Genomic DNA, 17,675 nt, shown 5'->3' on the forward strand with positions numbered 1-17,675 from the left:
AACACAGCTACAGTAACGTGTCCATAGAGACAACCCTTTATAGAACACAGTTACAGTAACGTGTCCATAGAGACAGTAACGTGTCCATAGAGACAGTAACGTGTCCTCAGAGACAACCCTTTACAGAACACAGCTACAGTAACGTGTCCATAGAGACAGTAACGTGTCCATAGAGACAGTAACGTGTCCATAGAGACAACCCTTTATAGAACACAGCTACAGTAACGTGTCCATAGAGACAGTAACGTGTCCATAGAGACAACCCTTTATAGAACACAGCTACAGTAACGTGTCCATAGAGACAGTAACGTGTCCATAGAGACAACCCTTTATAGAACACAGCTACAGTAACGTGTCCATAGAGACAGTAACGTGTCCATAGAGACAACCCTTTATAGAACACAGCTACAGTAACGTGTCCTCAGAGACAACCCTTTATAGAACACAGCTACAGTAACGTGTCCTCAGAGACAACCCTTTATAGAACACAGCTACAGTAACGTGTCCTCAGAGACAACCCTTTATAGAACACAGCTACAGTAACGTGTGCTTAGAGACAACCCTTTATAGAACACAGCTACAGTAACGTGTCCATAGAGACAACCCTTTATAGAACACAGCTACAGTAACGTGTCCTCAGAGACAACCCTTTATAGAACACAGCTACAGTAACGTGTCCTCAGAGACAACCCTTTATAGAACACAGCTACAGTAACGTGTCCATAGAGACAGTAACGTGTCCTCAGAGACAACCCTTTATAGAACACAGCTACAGTAACGTGTCCATAGAGACAGTAACGTGTCCTCAGAGACAACCCTTTATAGAACACAGCTACAGTAACGTGTCCTCAGAGACAACCCTTTAAAGAACACAGCTACAGTAACGTGTCCATAGAGACAACCCTTTATAGAACACAGCTACAGTAACGTGTCCTCAGAGACAACCCTTTATAGAACACAGCTACAGTAACGTGTCCATAGAGACAACCCTTTATAGAACACAGCTACAGTAACGTGTCCACAGAGACAGTAACGTGTCCATAGAGACAACCCTTTATAGAACACAGCTACAGTAACGTGTCCTCAGAGACAACCCTTTATTGAACACAGCTACGGTAACGTGTCCTCAGAGACAACCCTTTATAGAACACAGCTACAGTAACGTGTCCTCAGAGACAACCCTTTATAGAACACAGCTACAGTAACGTGTGCTTAGAGACAACCCTTTATAGAACACAGCTACAGTAACGTGTCCATAGAGACAACCCTTTATAGAACACAGCTACAGTAACGTGTCCTCAGAGACAACCCTTTATAGAACACAGCTACAGTAACGTGTCCTCAGAGACAACCCTTTATAGAACACAGCTACAGTAACGTGTCCATAGAGACAGTAACGTGTCCTCAGAGACAACCCTTTATAGAACACAGCTACAGTAACGTGTCCATAGAGACAGTAACGTGTCCTCAGAGACAACCCTTTATAGAACACAGCTACAGTAACGTGTCCTCAGAGACAACCCTTTAAAGAACACAGCTACAGTAACGTGTCCATAGAGACAACCCTTTATAGAACACAGCTACAGTAACGTGTCCATAGAGACAGTAACGTGTCCATAGAGACAACCCTTTATAGAACACAGCTACAGTAACGTGTCCTCAGAGACAACCCTTTATAGAACACAGCTACAGTAACGTGTCCATAGAGACAGTAACGTGTCCTCAGAGACAACCCTTTATAGAACACAGCTACAGTAACGTGTCCATAGAGACAGTAACGTGTCCTCAGAGACAACCCTTTATAGAACACAGCTACAGTAACGTGTCCTCAGAGACAACCCTTTATAGAACACAGCTACAGTAACGTGTCCATAGAGACAACCCTTTATAGAACACAGCTACAGTAACGTGTCCATAGAGACAACCCTTTATAGAACACAGCTACAGTAACGTGTCCTCAGAGACAACCCTTTATAGAACACAGCTACAGTAACGTGTCCATAGAGACAACCCTTTATAGAACACAGCTACAGTAACGTGTCCACAGAGACAGTAACGTGTCCATAGAGACAACCCTTTATAGAACACAGCTACAGTAACGTGTCCTCAGAGACAACCCTTTATAGAACACAGCTACAGTAACGTGTCCATAGAGACAGTAACGTGTCCATAGAGACAACCCTTTATAGAACACAGCTATAGTAACGTGTCCATAGAGACAGTAACGTGTCCATAGAGACAGTAACGTGTCCATAGAGACAACCCTTTATAGAACACAGCTACAGTAACGTGTCCATAGAGACAGTAACGTGTCCATAGAGACAACCCTTTATAGAACACAGCTACAGTAACGTGTCCATAGAGACAGTAACGTGTCCATAGAGACAACCCTTTATAGAACACAGCTACAGTAACGTGTCCTCAGAGACAACCCTTTATAGAACACAGCTACAGTAACGTGTCCTCAGAGACAACCCTTTATAGAACACAGCTACAGTAACGTGTCCTCAGAGACAACCCTTTATAGAACACAGCTACAGTAACGTGTGCTTAGAGACAACCCTTTATAGAACACAGCTACAGTAACGTGTCCATAGAGACAACCCTTTATAGAACACAGCTACAGTAACGTGTCCTCAGAGACAACCCTTTATAGAACACAGCTACAGTAACGTGTCCTCAGAGACAACCCTTTATAGAACACAGCTACAGTAACGTGTCCATAGAGACAGTAACGTGTCCTCAGAGACAACCCTTTATAGAACACAGCTACAGTAACGTGTCCATAGAGACAGTAACGTGTCCTCAGAGACAACCCTTTATAGAACACAGCTACAGTAACGTGTCCTCAGAGACAACCCTTTAAAGAACACAGCTACAGTAACGTGTCCATAGAGACAACCCTTTATAGAACACAGCTACAGTAACGTGTCCTCAGAGACAACCCTTTATAGAACACAGCTACAGTAACGTGTCCATAGAGACAACCCTTTATAGAACACAGCTACAGTAACGTGTCCATAGAGACAGTAACATGTCCATAGAGACAACCCTTTATAGAACACAGCTACAGTAACGTGTCCTCAGAGACAACCCTTTATAGAACACAGCTACAGTAACGTGTCCTCAGAGACAACCCTTTATAGAACACAGCTACAGTAACGTGTCCTCAGAGACAACCCTTTATAGAACACAGCTACAGTAACGTGTGCTTAGAGACAACCCTTTATAGAACACAGCTACAGTAACGTGTCCATAGAGACAACCCTTTATAGAACACAGCTACAGTAACGTGTCCTCAGAGACAACCCTTTATAGAACACAGCTACAGTAACGTGTCCTCAGAGACAACCCTTTATAGAACACAGCTACAGTAACGTGTCCATAGAGACAGTAACGTGTCCTCAGAGACAACCCTTTATAGAACACAGCTACAGTAACGTGTCCATAGAGACAGTAACGTGTCCTCAGAGACAACCCTTTATAGAACACAGCTACAGTAACGTGTCCTCAGAGACAACCCTTTAAAGAACACAGCTACAGTAACGTGTCCATAGAGACAACCCTTTATAGAACACAGCTACAGTAACGTGTCCATAGAGACAGTAACGTGTCCATAGAGACAACCCTTTATAGAACACAGCTACAGTAACGTGTCCTCAGAGACAACCCTTTATAGAACACAGCTACAGTAACGTGTCCATAGAGACAGTAATGTGTCCTCAGAGACAACCCTTTATAGAACACAGCTACAGTAACGTGTCCATAGAGACAGTAACGTGTCCTCAGAGACAACCCTTTATAGAACACAGCTACAGTAACGTGTCCATAGAGACAACCCTTTATAGAACACAGCTACAGTAACGTGTCCATAGAGACAACCCTTTATAGAACACAGCTACAGTAACGTGTCCATAGAGACAACCCTTTATAGAACACAGCTACAGTAACGTGTCCTCAGAGACAACCCTTTATAGAACACAGCTACAGTAACGTGTCCATAGAGACAACCCTTTATAGAACACAGCTACAGTAACGTGTCCACAGAGACAGTAACGTGTCCATAGAGACAACCCTTTATAGAACACAGCTACAGTAACGTGTCCTCAGAGACAACCCTTTATAGAACACAGCTACAGTAACGTGTCCATAGAGACAGTAACGTGTCCATAGAGACAACCCTTTATAGAACACAGGTACAGTAACGTGTCCATAGAGACAGTAACGTGTCCATAGAGACAACCCTTTATTGAACACAGCTACAGTAACGTGTCCTCAGAGACAACCCTTTATTGAACACAGCTACGGTAACGTGTCCTCAGAGACAACCCTTTATAGAACACAGCTACAGTAACGTGTCCATAGAGACAGTAACGTGTCCATAGAGACAACCCTTTATAGAACACAGCTACAGTAACGTGTCCTCAGAGACAACCCTTTATAGAACACAGCTACAGTAACGTGTCCTCAGAGACAACCCTTTATAGAACACAGCTACAGTAACGTGTCCATAGAGACAACCCTTTATAGAACACAGCTACAGTAACGTGTCCATAGAGACAACCCTTTATAGAACACAGCTACAGTAACGTGTCCATAGAGACAACCCTTTATAGAACACAGCTACAGTAACGTGTCCACAGAGACAGTAACGTGTCCATAGAGACAACCCTTTATAGAACACAGCTACAGTAACGTGTCCATAGAGACAGTAACGTGTCCTCAGAGACAACCCTTTATAGAACACAGCTACAGTAACGTGTCCATAGAGACAGTAACGTGTCCTCAGAGACAACCCTTTATAGAACACAGCTACAGTAACGTGTCCTCAGAGACAGTAACGTGTCCTCAGAGACAGTAACGTGTCCATAGAGACAACCCTTTACAGAACACAGCTACAGTAACGTGTCCATAGAGACAGTAACGTGTCCATAGAGACAACCCTTTATAGAACACAGCTACAGTAACGTGTCCATAGAGACAGTAACGTGTCCTCAGAGACAACCCTTTATAGAACACAGCTACAGTAACGTGTCCATAGAGACAACCCTTTATAGAACACAGCTACAGTAACGTGTCCATAGAGACAACCCTTTATAGAACACAGCTACAGTAACGTGTCCATAGAGACAACCCTTTATAGAACACAGCTACAGTAACGTGTCCATAGAGACAACCCTTTATAGAACACAGCTACAGTAACGTGTCCTCAGAGACAACCCTTTATAGAACACAGCTACAGTAACGTGTCCTCAGAGACAACCCTTTATAGAACACAGCTACAGTAACGTGTCCATAGAGACAGTAACGTGTCCATAGAGACAACCCTTTATAGAACACAGCTACAGTAACGTGTCCATAGAGACAGTAACGTGTCCTCAGAGACAACCCTTTATAGAACACAGCTACAGTAACGTGTCCATAGAGACAGTAACGTGTCCTCAGAGACAACCCTTTATAGAACACAGCTACAGTAACGTGTCCATAGAGACAGTAACGTGTCCTCAGAGACAACCCTTTATAGAACACAGCTACAGTAACGTGTCCATAGAGACAACCCTTTATAGAACACAGCTACAGTAACGTGTCCATAGAGACAGTAACGTGTCCATAGAGACAGTAACGTGTCCATAGAGACAACCCTTTATAGAACACAGCTACAGTAACGTGTCCATAGAGACAGTAACGTGTCCTCAGAGACAACCCTTTATAGAACACAGCTACAGTAACGTGTCCATAGAGACAACCCTTTATAGAACACAGCTACAGTAACGTGTCCATAGAGACAGTAACGTGTCCATAGAGACAGTAACGTGTCCATAGAGACAACCCTTTATAGAACACAGCTACAGTAACGTGTCCATAGAGACAGTAACGTGTCCTCAGAGACAACCCTTTATAGAACACAGCTACAGTAACGTGTCCATAGAGACAACCCTTTATAGAACACAGCTACAGTAACGTGTCCATAGAGACAGTAACGTGTCCATAGAGACAGTAACGTGTCCATAGAGACAACCCTTTATAGAACACAGCTACAGTAACGTGTCCATAGAGACAACCCTTTATAGAACACAGCTACAGTAACGTGTCCGGCCCCTTGGTTTCAGTGAAGGGAAATCTTAATGCTACAGCATCCGATGACATTCTTGACGATTCAGTGCTTCCAACTCTGTGGCAACAGTTTGGAGAAGGACCTTTTCCTGTGTCATGACGTTGCCCTCTTTGGGTACAGCGAGCACTATTCTCCCTCCCTCTGCACCATCCCCCTCTCTCTGTCTCTCCTACACCCACGCTGCTGCAACCACAGGTCGTAAAATTCCTGGAGGAGAATCCTGCCTCATGGCCAGACAGTAGAGAGAGAGTGACTTTCATAAGAGAGAACAAATGAATTTCTTCCACAGCCTAGAACTGGAGAACATTCATGTTCTGGAGAATGTATAAAAGATCGGTAAAGTAACGAGCTACGAACTGGTCCGTTTGGTACAATTTTGTGAAACTCAAGAGAGACAATATGACCACATTAACATAACGCTGTTTATATAATAGCCTCGGATATGAGGTTTACATCCAATTGTTGTATAAAATGAATGAGTAAAGATGAAACTATTTGTGAAATTATGTAATGTGATTTTAGACTGTTTAACTTCTTTGAGATAGGGGGCGCTCTTTTAATTTTTGGATAAAAAACGTTCCCGTTTTAAACAAGATATTTTGTCACGAAAAGATGCTCGACTATGCATGTAATTGACAGCTTTGGAAAGAAAAAACTCTGACGTTTCCAAAACTGCAAAGATATTATCTGTGAGTGCCCCAGAACTAATGCTACAGGCGAAACCAAGATGACATTTCATACAGGAAATGGTCCAGATTTTGAATGCCCTGTGTTCCAATGTCTCCTTATACGGCTGTGAATGCGCCAGGAATGAGCCTGCACTTTCTGTCGTTTCCCCAAGGTGTCTGCAGCATTGTGACGTATTTGTAGGCATATCATTGGAAGATTGACCATAAGAGACTACATTTACCAGGTGTCCGCCCGGTGTCCTCCGTCGAAATTATTGCGTAATCTCCAGGTCCATGCGCGTTCCATTTTCTTCAGAAGAGAAACCAAACTGCCACGAATGATTTATCGTCGATAGATATGTGAAAAACACCTTGAGGATTGATTCTAAACAACGTTTGCCATGTTTCTGTCGATATTATGGAGTTAATTTGGAAAAAGTTAGCGTTGTAATGACTTAATTTGTGTTTTTTCTTACCCAAACGTGATGAACAAAACGGAGCGATTTGTCCTACACAAATAATATTTTTGGAAAAACTGAACATTTGCTATCTAACTGAGAGTCTCCTCATTGAAAACATCTGAAGTTCTTCAAAGGTAAATTATTTTATTTGAATGCTTTTCTTGTTTTTGTGAAAATGTTGCCTGCTGAATGCTAGGCTTAATGCTATGCTAGGCTATCAATACTCTTACACAGATTCTTGTTTAGCTATGGTACAAAAGCATATTTTGAAAATCTGAGATGACAGTGTTGTTAACAAAAGGCTAAGCTTGAGAGCAAATATATTTATTTCATTTCATTTGCAATTTTCATGAATAGTTAACGTTGCGTTATGGTAATGAGCTTGAGGCTATAAATAGGATCCCGGATACGGGATTGCTCTCGCAACAGGTTAATGAGGGAAACTCCAATTCCCTTTTGGAGTTGAACTAAATCAGAGGACTGCCCCCTGAGCACAGGCAGGACCCAGCGTCATGGGACCGCCCCCTGAGCAGGACCCGGCGTCATGGGAACGCCCCCTGAGCAGGACCCGGTGTCATGGGACCGCCCCCTGAGCGGGACCGCCCCTGAGCAGGACCCGGCGTCATGGGACCGCCCCTGAGCACAGGCAGGACCCGGCGTCAATGGACTGCCCCCTGAGCACAGGCAGGACCCGGCGTCATGGGACCGCCCCCTGAGCACAGGCAGGACCCGGCATCATGGGACCGCCCCCTGAGCACAGGCAGGACCCGCCCCTTTTCTATGTTCCGAATAAAACCCCAACCTGGGTTTTCCCGCTTCAGACCAGCTTACCTCGATAACGAGAGGGCTAAGGTTTGAGACGAGACAAGTACCTCTATCAAAGAAGGAAATAAGGTTTAAGTAGATTGCTGAAACTTTTAACTATCCCACGTGGTCAAACTCTTAGACTATCGATACCGGCAGAATAAGAACGAAGTCTTTGATATTACTTGCTATTCAATGTGTTTCTATGGGCTATAGTTGTAAAGGCCAAATCAAGATTTTATCAAAATGTTGTAATATTGTTCTGGGGGGGGTCCCCCTAAAGGGGTCCTAAAATTCTAAATCAAATAGCTAAACGTTCCATGTTATGACCATCTTAAAACAATTCCACATGTGTTAGCTAGGAGAGTCTACAGGCAACAGACCGAAGAGCAGGCCAGTGTGAGGGAGAGAGAGAGGAGAGGGTAGGCAGAACTGTGTACATATGTCTTGGTAAGCTGTATCTTACAATGTCTCGTCTTGAATGCCTCTCAAATTCCCCACAGTAGAGCCTAAAGTTCACCTCATCCCCTCTGGTTTGATTTAAAATGACACAACTTTCCCCAGGGCCTTCGTATCATCTAGTTAGGATACAACAAGGGAAATAATCTGTTTTGTGATAACTGCACTGTAATTTTATTTTGTGGGGAAAACATTGGACAGGATTTTTCTTAACGTTAAACGATCCCAACATTGTTTTAACATGTAAACGTTAACACCTCTAGAACCTAAGTTTCCCCCAATGAGATTTTAAGATTGTAATAATATACTCTTGTCTATAAATGCATCATTTATGCATCATTTGTCTCATATTGCATTCAGGATCCTTATGGTACGAGATATTGTGTTCTTAATGACTTTCCTGGCTAAATTCATAAAATATAAAACACTTCAACATTATAAATAAGAAGTGTGTTTTTTACCTTGTAGTTGTGAAATAAAATAATAAGACGTGTGTTTTACCTTGTAGTTGTGAGCGCTGAGATATTTGAAGTGTCCGAAGCAGACATGGGACAAGCAGACGATGATGGTGATGATCAGAACGATGAAGGTAAACATAGAGGTTGGGGCTGAGAAACCTGAAAGAGAAGAGAATCAACATGTCAGTAGGATGCGTTCCCTATGGTCCCTAGTCAAAAGCAGTGCACTACATCGGGAATAGGGTTCCATTTGTGGTTCAGTGGTCTGAGGTACTGCATCTCAGTGCTAGAGGCGTCACTACAGACCCTGGATCAGTGGTCTGAGGTACTGCATCTCAGTGCTAGAGGCGTCACTACAAACCCTGGTTCAGAGGGGCGTCACTACAGACCCTGGTTCAGTGGTCTGAGGTACTGCATCTCAGTGCTGGAGATGTCAATACAGACCCTGGTTCAGAGGGGCGTCACTACAGACCCTGGTTCAGTGGTCTGAGGTACTGCATCTCAGTGCTAGAGGCGTCACTACAGACCCTGGTTCAGTGGTCTGAGGTACTGCATCTCAGTGCTAAAGGCGTCACTACAGACCCTGGTTCAGTGGTCTGAGGTACTGCATCTCAGTGCTAGAGGCATCACTACAGACCCTGGTTCAGCGGTCTGAGGTACTGCATCTCAGTGCTAGAGGTGTCACTACAGACCCTGGTTCGATTCCAGGCTGTATCATAAACGGCTGCGATTGGGAATCCCATTGGGCGGTGTACAATTGGCCCAGCGTCATTAGGGTTTTCCCAGGGTAGGCCGCCATTGTAAATAAGAATTTGTTCTTAACTGACTTGAAAAGATAAATAAAGTTTAAATAAATTAACGTGACACACCCTATAAATATGAGATAGCCGGTTTTGACCCAGAACGGCCACTAGATGGCGACCTCGTACCTGTGCGGAGAGTGGAGAAGAACAGGAGCCAGAAGAGGCAGAGGATAGGTGCTGCCACCACCTGGTTGACGGCCCCAGAGTGGATCTTCTTGTCCAGCTTGGAGGGAAGGTAGGCATAATACATGTTGTAGCGATCTGCCAGGTGTTTCAACAGCATGTACATCAGACCTGGAGAGAGGGAGGGAGCAGAAAGAGAGGAGAGGGAGGAAGGTGGAGCAGAGAGAGAGAGAGGAGAGGGAGGATGGTGGAAAAGAGAGAGAGGAGAAGGAGGAAGGTGGAGGAGAGAGAGAGAGGAGAGGGAGGATGGTGGAAAAGAGAGAGAGGAGAAGGAGGAAGGTGGAGGGAGGGAGGAGTTAGAGGAAGGAAGGTGGAGAGAGAGAGAGAGGAGAAAAGGAGAGGGGAGGAAGGTGGAAAAGGATGGTGGAGAGAGAGGAGAGGGAGGAAGGTGGGAGAGAGAGAGAGAGGGAGAGGAAAGAGGGAGGAAGGTGGAGGAGGAGAGAGGAGGTGGAGAGAGAGAGGGAGGAAGGTGGAAGGAGGGAGAGAGAGAGGAGAGGGAGGAAGGTGGAGGAAGGTGGAGAGAGAGAGGAGAGGGAGGAAGGTGGAGGAGAGAGAGAAAGGAGAAGGAGGAAGGTGGAAAGAGAGAGAGGAGAGGGAGGAAGGTGGAGGAGAGAGAGAGAGAGGAGAGGGAGGTGGAGGAGAGTGAGAGAGGAGAAGGAGGAAGGTGGAGGAGAGAGAGAGAGGAAGGAAGGAAGGTGGAGGAGAGAGAGCGGGAGGAAGGTGGAGGAGAGAGAGGAGAAGGAGGAAGGTGGAAAGAGAGGAGAGGGAGGAAGGTGGAGGAGAGAGAGAGGAGAGGGAGGAAGGCAGAGAAGAGAAAGAGTGCGAGTGAGCAAAAGAGAGAAAGAGGGAGGGAGAGAGGGCGAGAAAGGGGGAGGTGGGAGGAGAGCGAGAAAGAGGAGCAGAGACAGACAGTGAGTCTAACTATCTTCTCCATACAGGACCCTACAGGGAGTCCTCTCCCTCTTCATTATGGGCGGCAGCTTAGCCTAGTGGTTAGAGTGTTGGACTAGTAACCGAAAAGTTGCAAGATCGAATCCCCGAGCTGACAAGGTACAAATCTGTCATTCTGCCCCTGAACAGGCAGTTAACCCACTGTTCCTAGGTCGTCATTGAAAATAAGAATTTGTTCTTAACTGACTTGCCTAGTTAAATAAAGGTAAAAAAAACATGTTTTAACAAGTATACAAAATGTGTTCATACACGCAATATTGACTGTCAAACATTGCTTTTATCGCTACTCTCATAGCTGTAAAGGTGCAATGATGACCGACTGTCACTGTGCTGTTAAATCTCTACGGCAGTGATACTCTGAGGCCGTGTGATAGAAACCAGTGATACTCTGAGGCCGTGTGATAGAAACCAGTGACACTCTGAGGCCGCGTGATAGAAACCAGTGGTACTCTGAGGCCAGGAGAAACCAGTGACACTCTGAAAAGATACATATCCACTTTGTTTGAGCCGTGATAAAAACCAGTGGTAATCTGAGGCTAAAAACATGAAACAGCAGAAACCCCCTGATCACTGATAGAAACCAGTGACACCCCCAGCTTAGAAACCTCATCACTGATAAAAACCAGTGATACTCCCCCATCACTGTCTAAAAACCAGTGACACCCCCATCACTGGTCTACCCCCAGCTTCTCATCACTGTCTGAGGCCCCCAGCTTGTTCTTCCAGAAATTCTCATCACTTTGTCTACCCAATAGCTTCTCATCACTGTCTACCCCCATCACTGTCAACTGTCTACCCCCCCCATCACTGTCTACCCCCCCCATCACTGTCTACTGTCCCCCCCAGCTTCTCATCACTGTCTAACCCCCAGCTTCTCATCACTGTCTACCCCCCAGCTTCTCATCACTGTCTACCCCCAGCTTCTCATCACTGTCTACCCCCAGCTTCTCATCACTGTCTACCCCCATCACTGTCTACCCCCAGCTTCTCATCACTGTCTACCCCCCAGCTTCTCATCACTGTCTACCCCCAGCTTCTCATCACTGTCTACCCCCCAGCTTCTCATCACTGTCTACCCCCAGCTTCTCATCACTGTCTACCCCCCCCCATCACTGTCTACCCCCAGCTTCTCATCACTGTCTACCCCCAGCTCCCCATCACTGTCTACCCCCCAGCTCCTCATCACTGTCTACCCCCATCCCCCAGCTCCCCATCACTGTCTACCCCCAGCTTCTCATCACTGTCTACCCCCAGCTTCTCATCACTGTCTACCCCCAGCTCCTCATCACTGTCTACCCCCAGCTCCTCATCACTGTCTACCCCCATCACTGTCTACCCCTCATCACTGTCTACCCCCCAGCTTCTCATCACTGTCTACCCCCCAGCTTCTCATCACTGTCTATCACTGTCCCCCCAGCTTCTCATCACTGTCTACCCCCAGCTTCTCATCACTGTCTACCCCCCAGCTTCTCATCACTGTCTACCCCCAGCTTCTCATCACTGTCTAACCCCCAGCTTCTCATCACTGTCTACCCCCCCCCCAGCTTCTCATCACTGTCTACCCCCAGCTCCCCATCACTGTCTATCCCCCAGCTCCTCATCACTGTCTACCCCCAGCTCCCCATCACTGTCTACCCCCAGCTCCTCATCACTGTCTACCCCCAGCTCCTCATCACTGTCTACCCCCAGCTCCCCATCACTGTCTACCCCCAGCTCCCCATCACTGTCTACCCCCAGCTCCCCATCACTGTCTACCCCCAGCTCCTCATCACTGTCTACCCCCCAGCTCCTCATCACTGTCTACCCCCAGCTCCCCATCACTCTACCCCCAGCTCCCCATCACCCCCCCCCAGCTCCCCATCACTGTCTACCCCCAGCTCCCCATCCCCCCAGCTCCCCATCACTGTCTACCCCCAGCTCCCATCACTGTCTACCCCCCCATCACTGTCTACCCCCAGCTCCTCATCACTGTCTAGCTCCCCCCAGCTCCTCATCACTGTCTACCCCCCCCAGCTCCCCATCACTGTCTACCCCCAGCTCCCCATCACTGTCTACCCCCCCCCATCACTGTCTACCCCCCAGCTCCTCATCACTGTCTCCCCCAGCTCCCCATCACTGTCCCCCAGCTCCCCATCACTGTCTACCCCCCAGCTCCCCCCAGCTTCTCATCACTGTCTACCCCCCAGCTTCTCATCACTGTCTACCCCCAGCTCCCCATCACTGTCTACCCCCAGCTCCCCATCACTGTCTACCCCCAGCTCCCCATCACTGTCTACCCCCCCAGCTCCCCATCACTGTCTACCCCCCAGCCCCCATCACTGTCACCCCCAGCTCCCCATCTGTCCCACCCCCAGCTCCTCATCACTGTCTACCCCCTGTCTACTAGCTCAGCTCCAGCTCCCCATCACTGTCTACCCCCAGCTCCCCATCACTGTCTACCCCCAGCTCCCCATCACTGTCTACCCCCCCATCACTGTCTACCCCCAGCTCCTCATCACTGTCTACCCCCAGCTCCCCATCACTGTCTACCCCCAGCTCCATCACTGTCTACCCCCAGCTCCCCATCACTGTCTACCCCCAGCTCCCCATCACTGTCTACCCCCACCCCCAGCTCCCCATCACTGTCTACCCCCAGCTCCCCATCACTGTCTACCCCCAGCTCCTCATCACTGTCTACCCCCAGCTCCCCATCACTGTCTACCCCCAGCTTCTCATCAGCTCCCCATCACTGTCTACCCCAACAGCTTCCCATCACTGTCTACCCCCAACAGCTCCCCATCACTGTCTACCCCCAGCTCCTCATCACTGTCTACCCCCAGCTCCCCATCACTGTCTACCCCCCAGCTCCCCATCACTGTCTACCCCCCAGCTCCTCATCACTGTCTACCCCCAGCTCCCCATCACTGTCTACCCCCAGCTCCCCATCACTGTCTACCCCCCCCAGCTCCCCATCACTGTCTACCCCCAGCTCCCCATCACTGTCTACCCCCAGCTCCCCATCACTGTCTACCCCCCCCAGCTCCCCATCACTGTCTACCCCCCCCCCCATCACTGTCTACCCCCCATCCCCCAGCTCCATCACTGTCTACCCCCAGCTTCTCCCCCAGCTCCTCATCACTGTCTACCCCCCAGCTCCCCATCACTGTCTACCCCCAGCTCCCCATCACTGTCTACCCCCAGCCCCCATCACTGTCTACCCCCAGCTCCTCATCACTGTCCACCCCCCCCCAGCTCCCCATCACTGTCTACCCCCCAGCCCCTCATCACTGTCTACCCCCCCCAGCTTCTCATCACTGTCTACCCCCAGCTCCCCATCACTGTCTACCCCCCCATCACTGTCTACCCCCATCACTGTCTACACCCCCAGCTCCCCATCACTGTCTACCCCCAGCTCCCCATCACTGTCTACCCCCCAGCTCCCCATCACTGTCTACCCCCAGCTACCCCCCCATCACTGTCTACCCCCCTTCTCATCACTGTCTCACCCCCAGCTCCTCATCACTGTCTACCCCCAGCTCCCTCATCACTGTCTACCCCCAGCTCCATCACTGTCTACCCCCAGCTCCCCATCACTGTCTAGCCCCCAGCTCCCCATCACTGTCTACCCAACAGCTCCCCATCACTGTCTACCCCCAGCTTCTCATCACTGTCTACCCCCAGCATCTCATCACTGTCTACCCCCAGCTTCTCATCACTGTCTAACCCCCAGCTTCTCATCACTGTCTACCCCCAGCTTCTCATCACTGTCTACCCCCAGCTCCCCATCACTGTCTATCCCCCAGCTCCTCATCACTGTCTACCCCCAGCTCCCCATCACTGTCTACCCCCAGCTCCTCATCACTGTCTACCCCCAGCTCCTCATCACTGTCTACCCCCAGCTCCCCATCACTGTCTACCCCCAGCTCCCCATCACTGTCTACCCCCAGCTCCCCATCACTGTCTCCCCACCCCCAGCTCCTCATCACTGTCTACCCCCAGCTACCCCCCTCATCACTGTCTACCCCCAGCTCCCCATCCTGTCTCACCCCCAGTCATCACTGTCTACCCCCAGCTCCCCATCACTGTCTACCCCCAGCTCCCCATCACTGTCTACCCCCAGCTCCCCATCACTGTCTATCCCCATCACTGTCTACCCCCAGCTCCTCATCACTGTCTACCCCCAGCTCCTCATCACTGTCTACCCCCAGCTCCCCATCACTGTCTACCCCCAGCTCCCCATCACTGTCTACCCCCAGCCCCCATCACTGTCTACCCCCAGCTCCTCATCACTGTCCACCCCCAGCTCCCCATCACTGTCTACCCTACCCCCAGCTTCTCATCACTGTCTACCCCCAGCTTCTCATCACTGTCTACCCCCAGCCCCCCAGCTCCCCATCACTGTCTACCCCCAGCTCCCCATCACTGTCTACCCCCAGCTCCCCATCACTGTCTACCCCCAGCTCCCCATCACTGTCTACCCCCAGCCCATCACTGTCTACCCCCAGCTCCTCATCACTGTCTACCCCCCAGCTCCTCATCACCTCCCCAGCTACCCCCAGCTCCCCATCACTGTCTACCCCCAGCTCCCCATAACTGTCTACCCCCCCCCAGCTACCCCCCATCACTGTCTACCCCCAGCCTCATCACTGTCTACCCCCAGCTCCTCATCACTGTCTACCCCCAGCTCCCCATCACTGTCTACCCCCAGCTCCATCACTGTCTACCCCCAGCTCCCCATCACTGTCTACCCCCAGCTCCCCATCACTGTCTACCCCCAGCTCCCCATCACTGTCTACCCCCAGCTCCCCATCACTGTCTACCCAACAGCTCCCCATCACTGTCTACCCCCAGCTCCCCATCACTGTCTACCCCCAGCTCCCCATCACTGTCTACCCCCAGCTCCTCATCATTGTCTACCCCCAGCTCCCCATCACTGTCTACCCCAGCCCCCCAGCTCCTCATCACTGTCTACCCCCAGCTCCCCATCACTGTCTACCCCCAGCTCCCCATCACTGTCTACCCCCAGCTCCCCATCACTGTCTACCCCCAGCTCCCCCAGCTCCCCATCACTGTCTACCCCCAGCTCCCCATCACTGTCTACCCCCAGCTCCCCATCACTGTCTACCCCCAGCTCCCCATCACTGTCTACCCCCAGCTCCCCATCACTGTCTAGCTCCCCATCCCCCCAGCTCCCCATCACTGTCTACCCCCAGCCCCCATCACTGTCTACCCCCAGCTCCCCATCACTGTCTACCCCCACCCCCAGCTCCTCATCACTGTCTACCCCCAGCTCCCCATCACTGTCTACCCCCAGCTCCCCATCACTGTCTACCCCCAGCCCCCATCACTGTCTACCCCCAGCTCCCCCCCAGCTCCTCATCACTGTCCACCCCCAGCTCCCCATCACTGTCTACCCCCAGCTTCTCATCACTGTCTACCCCCAGCTTCTCATCACTGTCTACCCCCAGCTCCCCATCACTGTCTACCCCCAGCCCCCATCACTGTCTACCCCCATCACTGTCTACACCCCAGCTCCCCATCACTGTCTACCCCCAGCTCCCCATCACTGTCTACCCCCAGCTCCCCATCACTGTCTACCCCCAGCTCCCCATCACTGTCTACCCCCCCCCCATCACTGTCTACCCCCAGCTCCTCATCACTGTCTACCCCCAGCTCCCCATCACTGTCTACCCCCAGCTCCATCACTGTCTACCCCCAGCTCCCCATCACTGTCTACCCCCCCCCAGCTCCCCATCACTGTCTACCCAACAGCTCCCCATCACTGTCTACCCCCCAGCTTCTCATCACTGTCTACCCCCAGCATCTCATCACTGTCTACCCCCAGCCCCCAGCTTCTCATCACTGTCTACCCCCAGCTCCTCATCACTGTCTACCCCCAGCTTCTCATCACTGTCTACCCCCAGCTCCCCATCACTGTCTATCCCCCAGCTCCTCATCACTGTCTACCCCCAGCTCCCCATCACTGTCTACCCCCAGCCCCCCAGCTCCTCATCACTGTCCACCCCCAGCTCCTCATCACTGTCTACCCCCAGCTCCCCATCACTGTCTACCCCCAGCTCCCCATCACTGTCTACCCCCAGCTCCCCATCACTGTCTACCCCCAGCCCCCAGCTCCTCATCACTGTCTCATCCCCCAGCTCCTCATCACTGTCTACCCCCAGCTCCCCATCACTGTCTACCCCCAGCTCCCCATCACTGTCTACCCCCAGCTCCCCATCACTGTCTACCCCCAGCTCCCCATCACTGTCTACCCCCAGCCCCCATCACTGTCTACCCCCAGCTCCTCATCACTGTCTACCCCCAGCTCCCCATCACTGTCTACCCCCAGCTCCCCATCACTGTCTACCCAACAGCTCCCCATCACTGTCTACCCCCAGCTCCTCATCACTGTCTACCCCCAGCTCCCCATCACTGTCTACCCCCAGCCCCCAGCTCCTCATCACTGTCTACCCCCAGCTCCCCATCACTGTCTACCCAACAGCTCCCCATCACTGTCTACCCAACAGCTCCCCATCACTGTCTACAGCTCCCCATCACCCCCAGCTCCTCATCACTGTCTACCCCCAGCTCCCCATCACTGTCTACCCCCAGCTCCCCATCACTGTCTACCCCCAGCTCCTCATCACTGTCTACCCCCCAGCTCCTCATCACTGTCTACCCCCAGCTCCCATCACTGTCTACCCCCACCAGGCTGGTTAGGAGATGATGCTGGCTGACCACAGCTGAGTAGACTAGCGGCTGGTTAGGGGATGATGCTGGCCGACCACAGCTGA

At 50.2% G+C, this 17,675-nt stretch overlaps 1 protein-coding gene across 1 annotated transcript in view; it reads right to left on the reverse strand.

Moving 5' to 3' along the window:
* Positions 1-7,854: 7,854 nt before the first annotated feature.
* LOC112247859 (CSC1-like protein 2) overlaps positions 7,855-17,675 on the reverse strand; it is a gene marked incomplete in the record, with an annotated part of 175,688 nt that continues 165,867 nt past the window's right edge. Inside the window, 2 exon segments of the mRNA XM_042305631.1 lie at positions 7,855-9,124; positions 9,895-10,062. Of these exon segments, the coding sequence (XP_042161565.1) occupies positions 8,943-9,124; positions 9,895-10,062 (350 nt within the window).

Source organism: Oncorhynchus tshawytscha, linkage group LG24 (genome assembly GCF_018296145.1).
Source record: "Oncorhynchus tshawytscha isolate Ot180627B linkage group LG24, Otsh_v2.0, whole genome shotgun sequence".
Lineage (NCBI taxonomy): Eukaryota > Metazoa > Chordata > Actinopteri > Salmoniformes > Salmonidae > Oncorhynchus > Oncorhynchus tshawytscha.